The sequence below is a fragment of the Talpa occidentalis genome, unplaced genomic scaffold (assembly GCF_014898055.3).
Source record: "Talpa occidentalis isolate TD23 unplaced genomic scaffold, MPIMG_talOcc4v2.1 talOcc4.3, whole genome shotgun sequence".
Classification (NCBI taxonomy): Eukaryota; Metazoa; Chordata; class Mammalia; order Eulipotyphla; family Talpidae; genus Talpa; species Talpa occidentalis.
The window spans coordinates 27,073,088-27,086,127 of record NW_023603184.1 but is presented as its reverse complement, the minus strand read 5'-3'; the positions used below and the strand labels follow the sequence as shown (position 1 = coordinate 27,086,127).

The 13,040-nt window shown below is 43.3% G+C and overlaps 1 protein-coding gene and 1 non-coding gene across 2 annotated transcripts; both read left to right on the top strand.

Moving 5' to 3' along the window:
• Positions 1–900: 900 nt before the first annotated feature.
• On the top strand, positions 901–11,496 carry EIF4G2 (eukaryotic translation initiation factor 4 gamma 2). The gene is made up of 23 exons (XM_054699439.1): positions 901–1,002; positions 1,055–1,271; positions 2,146–2,272; positions 2,504–2,569; positions 3,463–3,603; positions 4,124–4,226; positions 4,717–4,848; positions 4,935–5,001; positions 5,083–5,234; positions 5,587–5,697; positions 5,876–5,959; positions 6,049–6,147; positions 6,373–6,514; positions 6,598–6,758; positions 7,104–7,217; positions 7,807–7,932; positions 8,069–8,173; positions 8,331–8,546; positions 8,634–8,892; positions 9,162–9,366; positions 9,477–9,688; positions 9,773–9,894; positions 10,670–11,496. The coding sequence occupies exons 1-23, from the start codon at positions 901–903 to the stop codon at positions 10,733–10,735; spliced, it is 3,129 nt and encodes a 1,042-aa protein (XP_054555414.1). The 3' UTR covers positions 10,736–11,496.
• Positions 7,269–7,410, top strand: LOC119256467 (small nucleolar RNA SNORD97). The gene has a single exon (XR_005127797.1). It is a non-coding gene; the product is annotated as a small nucleolar RNA SNORD97 (small nucleolar RNA).
• Positions 11,497–13,040: the final 1,544 nt, after the last annotated feature.

The following is a 13,040-nucleotide window of genomic DNA, read 5'->3' as shown; positions in this document are numbered from 1 at the left end:
TACCTACTTTCTAGCCCTCCCCACCCCACCTCGGCTTAAGCCGAGCACCTGGAGACCCGCAGCGACTTCCAGCGCTGTGCCCTGGGGCGCCAGGCCTCAATCCCACAGGCCGGTCCCAGAGAAACCGGCCTGCGAGGGGCAACCATGGCTCTTTGGGGGCGCCCGGAAAGTCAGTGCTCTGACACGCGATGAAAGGAATCGGGTAGAGTAGAAGAGCGACTTTTCTTCCCACATTCCCGGTGAGAAAAGGAGAAAGCGGGTAAAGAGGGTTGTATAACTAGAGCATGGAGTACAGGCTCGGGGAACAAAGAGACTGGAGGAAGATAAGACAGTCACACAACGCAGACTCAGAAGGGCGCTCCGGCTTTACGCAAGCGGCCCCCATCTCTACAGCGCTCCGCTCCCCTTACGCCACTGGCTTGGCCTCAGAGCTTTCGCGAATACGGCTTTGCGCACTGCGGCGGGGCTGTGCCGCAACCGAGCTTGGCCTTGGCTCCTCCCCGCCGCCCTGCGCGGATTGGTGGCGGGCAGAAGCCAGGCTGCTGATTGGGTGGCGAGGGAGCCATTCGGGGCGGCTCTGGTGGGTTCGGCTGCCCCAGAGTGATAAGTTCAGCTTCAGACACGCCTCAGCGCCAGCAGCGAGCCGGAGCTCTATGGAGGTGGCGGCGAGTACCGGGTGGTGGCTGCAGCAGCGACTCCTCTGAACTGAGAGTTTCCAGCCTTTCCCGACTCCTTCCTCCCCCTTCCCTCCCCCTTTTTTTTGTTTTCCGTTCCCCTTCCCCCCCTTCCCCGTCCCCGACGACCGGATCCTGAGGAGGCAGCTGCGGTGGCAGCTGCTGAGTTCTCGGTGAAGGTGAGTGGAGACGCCGCCGCCGCCGCCGCCGAGTTCAGCGCTCCAAAATGGCCGCCGAGCTCGGCCGCTTCTTCTCGAGCGGCACAAAATGGCGGCCGCAGGCGGAGCCGGGCGGGGCGACCCTTTTTAGCGTCTCCTCCACGATTCGGGCACCTGGAAATTCTTCGCCTTTGTTCTCCCTTCCCGTTACTGACGGAGTAGGAGGCAGCCGTCCGTTCTGGGGGCCCCCGCCGTCCTCGTGGCGGCCGGGGACCGTCTCCTGCGAGGCCGGGCGGGCCGAGGTGCCGGTGTGCTCCGGCGGGGCGAGAGCGCGGCGGCACCGCGCGCGCCACGCGGGGAGGAACGCGGGGCGGCCCGGCCGTTGGCGCGGGACCAGCTGAGGCGCAGGAGTCCCGGAGCCCGGCCCCCCGGTGGGGAGGTGCGTGGGGCCCGGGGGTCGCAGGGGGCCGCAGGACCTCCGCATGGGCCCTGCCTGGGACGGGGGAGGACGGAGAAAATAAGGATTTGTGCCCCGTGTGTCTGTCGGCGGGAGCGGAGCGGCGGCTGTCAGCCCCGCGGGATTTATAGGCCGGGAGGGGCCCGCTTGGAGGCGGCGGGTGGGACGGAGGCCGCCTTCCTGCCTGGAGAACAAAGAGCCGGCGCTGGGCCGGCGGGGGCGGCCTCCGCTCCTCCCAGCCGGGGCCAGCCGCACGGCTTCGCGGGGAGGCTGTCGGAAGCACTTCCCTGACTCCAGCCTGGTGGGAGGAATCCACTGCTCTTTTGTTCCCAGGAAGGGAAAAAATGGGGCGGAGGTTCCTGCTGCCATGTTGGGGCCCTCGTCTTCCGCCTGCTTAGTGTCAGCACTGCACACCCGTGTCCCTTTCTGGACGCCCTCTGGGCGGAGGAATGGAAAGGACAGGGAAGAAAACTGCTAAGCAGCCTTTACTTATCTCATAGTCATCTCTGTTAAGCCCGTCATTTAGGCAGTGAAAATTAACATTTTCACGTTGGTAGTTGGGCTTTCTGTTGATCTCAGTACTCACTTTTAAAGGAGGTAGAATGTGACTTGAGACGTTCATGTATTTCTAGGAAGTCTGTTTTGCATCCTGAGCACAAGGGAATTTCCAGGTGGCTCGGCATAAAACACTACTGTCTATTTGTGTTTTGAATACTTGCTATTTTAGTCTGAGGAGATCTGCAATGCAGTGAAAGTTGAATCAACCGCAGTGCCAGGATCTGAAATAAATTAATATTGAAGGATGGTTCATCTGTATCATAGCAGCAGCTAATTGTAGTATTCTTTCTCATTCTAGGTTTTTCATTTCACCCATCCCCTTCCCTTCCCACCCCATCCATTAATATTATTCTTTTGAAGATTCTTCGTTGTCAAGCCGCCAAAGTGGAGAGTGCGATTGCAGAAGGGGGTGCTTCTCGTTTCAGGTATGCGTATATTTACTTTTGCAATTGTTGTGAAGATATCAATCACAAAACCAAAAGAATCGCTGTTGCAGGTTTAATATAAAGGCCTGTTAATTGCCATTTTTGTAAAGGGTAAATGATCAATTATTTGACCTTCCATTAAGCCTAAGTTGTGATACAATTTCTAAAATACAGGTTAAAAAGACCCTTTTGAGTGAACCATAATTGAGGTTTGGTTTTTCTTTAAAATAGTGCTTCTTCGGGCGGAGGAGGAAGTAGGGGTGCACCTCAGCACTATCCCAAGACTGCTGGCAACAGGTATGATAAGCCCGTAAAATGTATTTTACTAAAAGTAACAGGTTTAGGGGCCCCCCCTGGTGGCACAAGGGCTTAAGCACAGCACTATGAAGTAATCTGCAGACTCTGCAGCACCAGTTTGTCCCCCAGCCGGCCAAGGAGCAACCCACATGGCGCAGCAGACCTCTCCTGTCTCGCCTACTGTTCCCCTCGGCAGTGTATTTCAGTCAGTCTGCCTGTTCTGTTTCCCGCTCTCTCTCTGGTGAATCCTCTCACCCCCCCCCCCTTGCATCTCTGGCCTGTACCCCAGCTCTTATATGCATACATAAATCTCTTTTTAAAAAGTAACAGGTTTAGGTTAATAGTCTCACTCATAAGTCTAGTTATGACAATAGATACCAGGAATCCAGATCTTACTGGGCAAGGTTTCTTACTATGTGTTCTAAATTAAGAATATTAGCTCTTGACTGTTCTTTAGCCCATGTCATCTGATCAGTTGAGGTTCTTAAACTGCTATTTTACTTGCTCTTTGGATATTTCTATTGATGGTATTTCTGAAATCAGCAGTTACCCTTGGTAGTAATTAGTGAAGCGGTGTGCATACAGTATGATCATACGAAGTTAGGAAATACTGTTTCAAGGTGTGGCTCCTACACACCTCCAGCAGCATTAATCACCTGGGAGCTTATTAAAAATGTAAATTATTAGGCCCTGTCCCAGACCACTGAGACAAACGGGAGGGGGGATTTCCAAGTGATTTTGATTACATTTAATTTTGAGAACCACTTTGTGAGGGAAGTTGAGAGAACCTGAGTATTTTTTTCTGATTCAGAAGGATTTCTGATCTGTGAGCTACTGGATGCTACATTTTGAATTACCTCAATCTTTATTACAAATCTCTTTGTTTTTACTAGCGAGTTCCTGGGGAAAACCCCAGGGCAAAACGCTCAGAAATGGATTCCTGCACGAAGCACTAGACGAGATGACAACTCCGCAGCAAACAACTCCGCAAACGAAAAAGAACGACATGATGCAATCTTCAGGAAAGTAAGAGGGTAAGTTGTCTTTTTTTTTTTTTTTTTTTTTTTTTTAGCCCTTTCCCTAAAGGGGGAACTCCTGTGTGAAGTGTATTACATAGATGGCAATGTTTGTGTCCCACACATAAAATATTTTAATGTATGCCAATGCTGACTGTACTGTCTTAAAATGGACAGTAATACATTAGTATTTGGGGGATTGCTTTCAGGTTTTGGGTTACTGACATTACCTATGCCTAGTGTTATAACCTAGTGAAGCACAGACTACTCCTGGAGCTAGCCTTGATAATAAAGAAGGGTCTTGCTTTCAGAGTTTGAGGATGTAAGAAAGATTTATCACAGAGCTTACAGACCCCCAATCAGTACAACCTGTAATTGTAACTTAACAGTGAGATTTATTTTAATATGCCTTTGGTTAGGTGGGTAAAAGAGGCAGCTGTGTGTCTTAAAGGGAAATTGTAGAAGAAAAATTCTTGAGACTTTTTTTTAATTCTTTGTGTTGGTTGACACTTAAAATGTGATTCCTTTCCCTCCCCAGCATACTAAATAAGCTTACTCCTGAAAAGTTTGACAAGCTATGCCTTGAGCTCCTCAATGTGGGTGTAGAGTCTAAACTCATCCTTAAAGGGGTCATACTGCTGGTAAGTTAAACGGTGATTAAAGGAAGAGGAAAATACTTAACAATTCAGTTTATTACTGCTAAGAACTGAGGTGTGTTGATGTATTTTTGAATACTTACTGATGATCATAAAACAAACAGAACCACTAACTTCTGTAATGGCATCAGATTGAGGTGAACTTTTTATTTACTGTTAACATCAAAACTGCTGGTTTTGAATGCACAAATGGAAATATATTTAATGTAGATTTCAATTTAATAAGTTAATATAATGTATGCAGATTTAATAAGTTATTGGTAGCGGTGAATTTTAAGTTCATACTTTGCTTGGAGAGTTAAATGAGCTATCAGTAGGCTCTTAAGTTTTTGTTTTTCTTGTGTGTATGTTAGTAGATGATGAGTCAGTAACAACTTGGATATGAGATTTAAGATTCTTTAGACCATAAGGAAAAGTATTGGTATAAATGAAAGGTACTTTCAGAAAGTGAGAAACACTGATATTTTCTCAATAGATTGTGGACAAAGCCCTAGAAGAGCCAAAGTATAGCTCACTGTATGCTCAGCTATGTCTGCGATTGGCAGAAGATGCACCAAACTTTGATGGCCCAGCAGCAGAGGGTCAACCAGGACAGAAGCAAAGCACAGTAAGTGGTAGTGTTTGCTTCCTTATTTTAAAGTTGATTAAAAGATTGCATAGCAAAGCCTGCATACTCTTTCTTGTTTTCAATAGACATTCAGACGCCTCCTAATTTCCAAATTACAAGATGAATTTGAAAACCGAACCAGAAATGTTGATGGTGAGAAACATATTTAATACTAGATAGTAATGTATATTTTCGACTTAATTCCGAGTCTTCATTTTATATTTTTTTTTTCAGTCTATGATAAGCGTGAAAATCCCCTCCTCCCAGAGGAGGAGGAACAGAGAGCCATTGCTAAGATCAAGATGTTGGGGAACATCAAATTCATTGGAGAACTTGGAAAGCTTGATCTTATTCATGAATCTATCCTTCATAAGTGCATCAAAACAGTAAGTATGACTGGGAATTTAGGCTTAATCACTGGTTACATCGGAAGTAAGTTAAAATTGATTTGTGCCATTTGAGGATATTGGTGGGCTAATTAAATATTTTGGATGGCCAGCAGAGGTGGTGGTTAAATTCTGTCGAAGTGTGTTGAAAATTTTAACACACTGATTTTGTTAAAAACTGTTAAATTGGAAGCAGGGTTTGGTTTGTTTTGTTTTGTTTTGTTTTTGGCAGACCAAATCGAAAGTGTAACATCCGATAGATAGTACAGGGAACTATGTTGGTTACAGGGGAAAGATGCATGTGAACCAAGGTGACTAAGATTGCTTCAGCGTGTGACATTTCTTTTGCTAGCTTTTGGAAAAGAAGAAGAGAGTCCAACTCAAAGATATGGGAGAGGATTTGGAGTGCCTCTGTCAGATAATGAGGACAGTGGGACCTAGATTAGACCATGAACGAGCCAAGGTATGAATGTTGCTGACAGAACGGTATGATTAATTTTACTCACATTGAATGATTTATTTCTGTGTATTATAGAGTATTATTACTTCAGTCGTTAACCTTGGTTATAATCTTAGACATTCTAGACGCCTTTAAATAGTACACGTTTACCGTAACACTTTATTCTATGTGTTTCTCTTAGTCCTTAATGGATCAGTACTTTGCCCGAATGTGCTCCTTGATGTTAAGTAAGGAATTGCCGGCGAGGATTCGTTTCCTGCTGCAGGTAAAACACTTTAAATATTGGTAAGATGGCCTTTTTCTTTTAAGGAAAGAATATTAAATAAAACTAACTGAAACTTTTTTAAATTAAAGGATACCGTAGAGTTGCGAGAACACCACTGGGTTCCTCGCAAGGCTTTTCTTGACAATGGACCAAAGACGATCAATCAAATCCGTCAAGATGCAGTAAAAGTAAGAATATTTTTTATAAGTGGCCTTTTAAGTTGATAGTGGCAGAAAATCCCTCTTATTTGACATATTTCATTTTAACTGGTGGACCTTATTAAATGTTTTTACGTGTCTTATACCATTTTATAAAGAAAATTATAAATAACTAAGTATATTTTCTGGCTTTCACTAGTTTTACATAAAAATACAGTATTCAGGAGCAAGTGTTTATTTACTTTGTTTCTAAAGGACCTAGGAGTGTTTATTCCTCCTCCTATGGCTCAAGGGATGAGAAGTGACTTTTTTCTGGAGGGACCGTTCATGCCACCCAGGATGAAAATGGATAGGGACCCACTTGGAGGACTTGCTGATATGTTTGGACAAATGCCAGGTGATTTTGAAACAGTGATTTAAAGGAACAGGTCTTGAATATTTTGATACAAAGTTTTAAATAAGAGTTGTATGTATTTTAAGGTAGCGGAATTGGTACTGGTCCAGGAGTTATCCAGGATAGATTTTCACCTACCATGGGGCGTCATCGTTCAAATCAGCTCTTCAATGGCCATGGGGGTCACATAATGCCTCCCACACAATCGCAGTTTGGAGAGCTGGGAGGCAAGTTTATGAAAAGCCAGGTAAGGAAACAGTATGAATGCTTAAGCAGCAAGTATTAACTTCTGCAATGTACATTATTAAGTTCTGTTTTTTAAAAAAGAAGATATTTTAGGTCATGTATTTTCCTGAAGTAAATTTACATCTGACAGTTACATTAAGCTGGGTAAAATGCTTATCCTTAAAATTAGTAAAATCACATCTTTGACAGTCAGGCTAGAGTTTTATTCTTTCCTGTTTCATCTTTTACTCTCTCTGGGCAAATTCGGTTAAGCTTTCCTGTGGCTTGGCTCATCCCTTTGGTACTTGATTACCATAATTTGTGGACCCCTTTTTATCTAGACTTTCTTTCTCCCTCTCTGAAATAGGGGCTAAGCCAGCTCTACCATAACCAGAGTCAGGGACTCTTATCCCAGCTGCAAGGACAGTCGAAGGATATGCCACCTCGGTTTTCTAAGAAAGGACAGCTTAATGCAGATGAGGTACATTTGCCTATGTTCCTTATATACATAGTTTGTCAATTCAGAAATCTGTTGCCCGATGATTATAAAAAGACGCGTTATTAAGAGGACTTAATGCTGGAGTTCTTTATCTTTTTTCTCTCTTTTCTGTACTTCTGATTCTTTCTTTGGAGTCCAGCGTCCTATGAGCGAAGATTATGAGATATGAGGGCAAGCCTCTTTAAGTCTTCAGTTAGAGCAAGGAGAATGGTTGTCAAGATTTTGATTGTGTCTTCCCTGTAAATAGAATGAGCAATTTTTCTAAACTCTTAAAGTTTTTTGGTTTTTGCGTATATTGTAGTGATACCAACTATAGGAGAATTCTGGTACACATAAATGATTTATAATTGTATCTGTGTGTGTATCAAAGCTTTCATTTCCTTGCCAGAAGTTAAACCTGTTACTAGTACAGGATAACCTTTTCTAGTTACAGAGAAACTTGTATTTCTACCCTAGATTTGATCATGTTTCCATATACTGAATCATAGGATGTTAGAATGTTGCATTTAATGTTAGCCGACTGCATGCTGTTAACTTTTCAATATCTGTTTTGATTTGTTTTCAATTCTAGATTAGCCTGAGGCCTGCTCAGTCGTTCCTAATGAATAAAAATCAAGTGCCAAAGCTTCAGCCCCAGATAACTATGATTCCTCCTAGTGCACAACCACCACGCACTCAAACACCACCTCTGGGACAGGTACAGATAGTGTGACCTTGTTTTTGCTGTTTCAGTACTTTCCTATAACTGCCTAAAGAGTGTGGTTTTCCTATAACCTCACAAGCTCCTTTTAAAAATTCATTAAACATTTATACCTGGTATGTTCTATTTATAGACACCTCAGCTTGGTCTCAAAACTAATCCACCACTTATCCAGGAAAAGCCTGCCAAGACCAGTAAAAAGCCACCACCATCAAAGGAAGAATTGCTTAAATTAACTGTAAGTTTCAAATAATCTAATTGTTGTGGGGTGTGTGTGTGTGTGTGTGTGTGTATATATATATATATATATATATGTATGTGTGTGTATATATATATATGTATGTGTATATATATATATAAAAGATCAGAAAATACTAAAGATAATCTCTTTTCAGGAAACTGTTGTGACTGAGTATCTGAATAGTGGAAATGCAAATGAAGCTGTCAATGGTGTAAGAGAAATGAGGGCTCCTAAACACTTTCTTCCTGAGATGTTAAGCAAAGTAATCATCTTGTCACTGGATAGAAGTGATGAAGATAAAGAAAAAGCAAGTTCTTTGATCAGTTTACTCAAACAGGAAGGGATAGCCACAAGTGACAACTTCATGCAGGTAGAACACATTTCTGAGTCTGTGAGAACTCTCTGTTCCAATTTGAAGACTAATAAGTTGACTATGTCTTTATATGTTCTTCCTAAGGCTTTCCTGAATGTATTGGATCAGTGCCCCAAACTGGAGGTTGACATCCCCTTGGTGAAATCGTATTTAGCACAGTTTGCAGCTCGTGCCATCATTTCAGAGCTGGTGAGCATTTCGGAACTAGCTCAACCACTGGAAAGTGGCACCCATTTTCCTCTCTTCTTACTTTGTCTTCAGCAATTAGCTAAATTACAAGATCGAGAATGGTTAACAGAACTCTTTCAACAAAGCAAGGTCAACATGCAGAAAATGCTCCCAGGTAAGAGAATTCTGGGGATCCATTTGTTTAATACTAAATTTAGAGATTCTTGGTACCTTATAGACAATGTAACTACCACAGATAGTCTTAGAAAAAGGCTATTGCAATTTAAGTACTTCCATTTGATCCATTGGTGAGGGGGTTCTCTGCTGGGTCAGTTCTTTTCTTCCTTTTACATGAATCTTGCTCTTTTGGGTAATTGTTTTTTAAAGGTTGGTTCTCTGTACAGGCCAACTGAACTGAATACATGAATGATTTTGTCTCCTCAGAAATTGATCAGAATAAGGACCGGATGTTGGAGATTTTAGAAGGAAAGGGACTGAGTTTCTTATTCCCACTTCTCAAGTTAGAGAAGGAACTCTTGAAGCAAATAAAGTTGGATCCATCTCCTCAAACTATATATAAGTGGATTAAAGATAACATCTCTCCCAAACTTCATGTAGACAAAGGATTTGTGAACATCTTAATGACTAGGTAAGATTTTCAAGAGTTGTGGGTTTTATATATAGTCTACAGATAAGTATAAATTGTTTTTTGTGCAAAAGGTTCACTTATGGGCTCTAATAAGCTCTCAATTTCTTCAGCTTCTTACAGTATATCTCTAGTGAAGTAAACCCACCCAGTGATGAAACAGATTCTTCCTCTGCTCCTTCCAAAGAACAATTAGAGCAGGAAAAACAATTGCTTCTTTCTTTCAAGCCAGTAATGCAGAAATTCCTTCATGATCATGTTGATCTACAGGTCAGTGCCCTGTATGCTCTCCAGGTGCACTGCTACAACAGCAACTTCCCGAAAGGTAAGAGGAGCAGGATCAGAAGAATGGTGACTGTGAAGAAATTCTTAACAGCCTACTAAGTGGAATTACATTTTATTCTTTTAGGCATGTTACTCCGCTTTTTTGTTCACTTCTATGACATGGAGATTATTGAAGAAGAAGCTTTCTTAGCTTGGAAAGAAGATATAACCCAAGAATTTCCAGGGAAAGGCAAGGCTTTGTTCCAGGTAATTGTTTGGCTAAGAGAAATTGGGGGTTTGGGGTTTAACTTTGGTGAGTCTTAAAACTGAATACATGCAAAATCAAAGGGTGAAATTTAACATTTCTTAGAAGCAAAGCTACTTTCAAAAATTGGTTTTAAAGAATATCAGTTAAGGATTGCTTCTGGTTTTTATTCACACCTTGATACTGAGCTAGTGGAATTAGAGGTAGGCGAAGAACTTACTAACATATCAGGGACTTCTAAAGACAGTGAATATTAACCACTTACAAAGTAAGTTAAAGGGTAGATTCTAGGCCTGATGCCAGAAATTCTGATATATTAGGTTTAGTATCCAGCCAATTCTCAGCTTTCCAGGGGACCAGGCTTTGAGAAACACTGTATATATAATCTTACTTTTGCTCCTGAGGGTCACGCTAGCTTTATGAGGATCTTCTTGTAGCACTTTGGGTAGGACTGGAGGGTCTACTTTTTGGAAATCCATTGTAGGCCTGGGAGGACTCGCTTGGTGGATAATGAAATGAATCCGAAAGGAGTAGCGTTACAGCATGACCCTTATTACTGGCTGTAAGCAGTTTATATATTATCCTAAATCCAAATAAGGGTGTTCCCTTTTAATAACTGAAAGGTAATAGACAAAAGAGTATATATGCAGTATGTTCTGAAGACAGCAGTTACAAAAGTTTTTTCCTTGGGTGTGCTGCTAGTCTGATCCTAAAGCAAAACTTGAATTTTATGGTTTCTTCTGTAAGAACTACTTAATCGTGAATTTTAATTTATAGGTGAATCAGTGGCTAACCTGGCTAGAAACTGCTGAAGAAGAAGAATCGGAGGAAGAAGCTGACTAAAGAACCAGCCAAAGCCTTAAATTGTGCAAAACATACTGTTGCTATGACGTGACTGCGTTTGACCTGACCACTGCGAAAACTCATTCCGCTGTAATGTTCTCACAATATCTAAAGCAGAAGCACGTCAGTTAGATTTCCTTCTGCATAAGGTTTTTTTTGTAGTGTAATGTCTTAATCATAGTCTACCATCAGATATTTTAGGAGTATCTTTAATGTTTAGATAGTATATTAGCAGCATGCAATAATTACATCCTAAGTTCTCAAGCAGAAGCAGTCTATTGCAAGGACCTTCTTTGCTGCCAGTTACCATAGGCTGTTTTAAGTTAGAAAACTGAATAGCAACACTGAATACTGTAGAAATGCACTTTGCTCAGTAATACTTGAGTTGTTGCAATATTTGATTATCCATTTGGTTGTTACAGAAAAATTCTTAACTGTAATTGATGGTTGTTGCCGTAATAGTATATTGCCTGTATTTCTACCTCTAGTAATGGGCTTTATGTGCTAGATTTTAATATCCTTGAGCCTGGGCAAGTGCACAAGTCTTTTTAAAAGAAACATGGTTTACTTGCACAAAACTGATCAGTTTTGAGAGATCGTTAATGCCCTTGATGTGGTTTCGTGGGTGTGAAACAAATGGTGAGAATTTGAATTGGTCCCTCTTATTATAGTATTGAAATTAAGTCTACTTAATTTATCAAGTCATGTTCATGCCCTGATTTTATATACTTGTATCTATCAATAAACATTGTGATACTTGATGTGGTTGTGTGTGACCTAAGTAGCACCCACAAATTAGGAAGAATTGTTGATGTAGTCTAGGTTGAAAATTTGGGAACTTGGGGCCTTACTGGTGGCATAGGGATTACAATCTATGCCTATCAAGCTTGGGTACTATACATTTTTTATTTGCATAGAAGAACTAGGGTGTAAACCAGGGGTGTGTAGAGGGTAAGAGGATTCACCAGAGATGGCAGTGAGTAGAAAAGACAGATTGAAATACACACGGGGGGGGTGGCGGTGGCGCAGCTGCTGAGCACTGGGTTGCGAAGCCTGCAAGCCTCTGCAGCGCCAGTTCGATTCCCGGCTGAGGCATAGAACTAGGGTGTAGACCAGAGGTGTGTAGAGGTTGAGAGGATTCACCAGAGACAGCAGGGAGTAGAAAAGGCAGATTGAAACACACTGAGAGGGGGGGCCCCCCGGTGGTGCGGCCGCTGAGCGCTGGGCTGCGAAGCCTGCCAAGCCTCTGCAGCGCCAGTTCGATTCCCGGCTGAGGGTGAGAGGATTCACAGCAGACAGACCGAAGCACACCGAGAGCGCTGGGTTGCGAAGCTGCCCGCAGCATCAGCTCAATTCCCAGCCAAGGTGAGAGGATTCACAAGCCTCTGCAGCACCAGTTCGTTTCCCTTTTGGGAAGCTGCCCGCAGCCTCTGCAGCACCAGCTCAATTCCTGGCTGAGGGTGAGAGGATTCACAGAACAGCCCCCCACCCCTGGTGGTGCCAGCGGCCGAGCGCTGCAGCGCGATTCCCGGCCCTTAGGCGAGGGTCCCACATGGCATGCAGACCTCCGCCTCCTCAGCAGTGTACCTCGTCAGTCTGCCTGCTCTGCTCTCCCCCCTGGCTCTGGTAAATTCTCTCACCGCGCTTCTGACTGTACCCAGTGGGCTTGTATAAATAAATCTTGAATAAAAAAATACCCTGAGGGGAGTAGGGGGCGAGACAAGAGGCCTGCTGTGCCATATGTGGTTACCTCCCTGGCAGGGGGAACAAACACCCCTAGGCCACCAGGGAAACCCACATTCTTAATTTATACATACAAGAACTGGAGTATAGGCCAGAGGTGCGGGGGTGAGCAGAACAGGCATATCTACAAATACGCTGCTGAGGGGAGCAGAGGGCGACACAGGTCTGCTGTGCCATGTGGGTCAGTTCCCTGGCTGGCTGGGTCTGATATCTTGATAGTGCTGTGCCTAACCCCTGTGCCACCAGGGAGGCCCCTCCTTTAATTCCCTGAAGACTGAAAATTTAAGCGGGTTACTCTTTCTTAGGTTACTGGAAACAATTGATATATAATTTCTGACTAGAGCCATGCTGAGATCATAAATTTCATGAACAGAGGGAAGTGCTAATGCTTAGCAACAAATTTAATAACTTTTGTTTTCTTCAACACTGAACACTTGAACTCTTGAAAAGGGCCGCTTTCCTTGTGGCCAGAACAATCAGCCTGATGCCTCTGCCCGGCAAGTTTCTGCTCCCATAGTTGCCCAGTAAAATGGCTGCTTAGTCCAACTGAAGTTGTAAGATG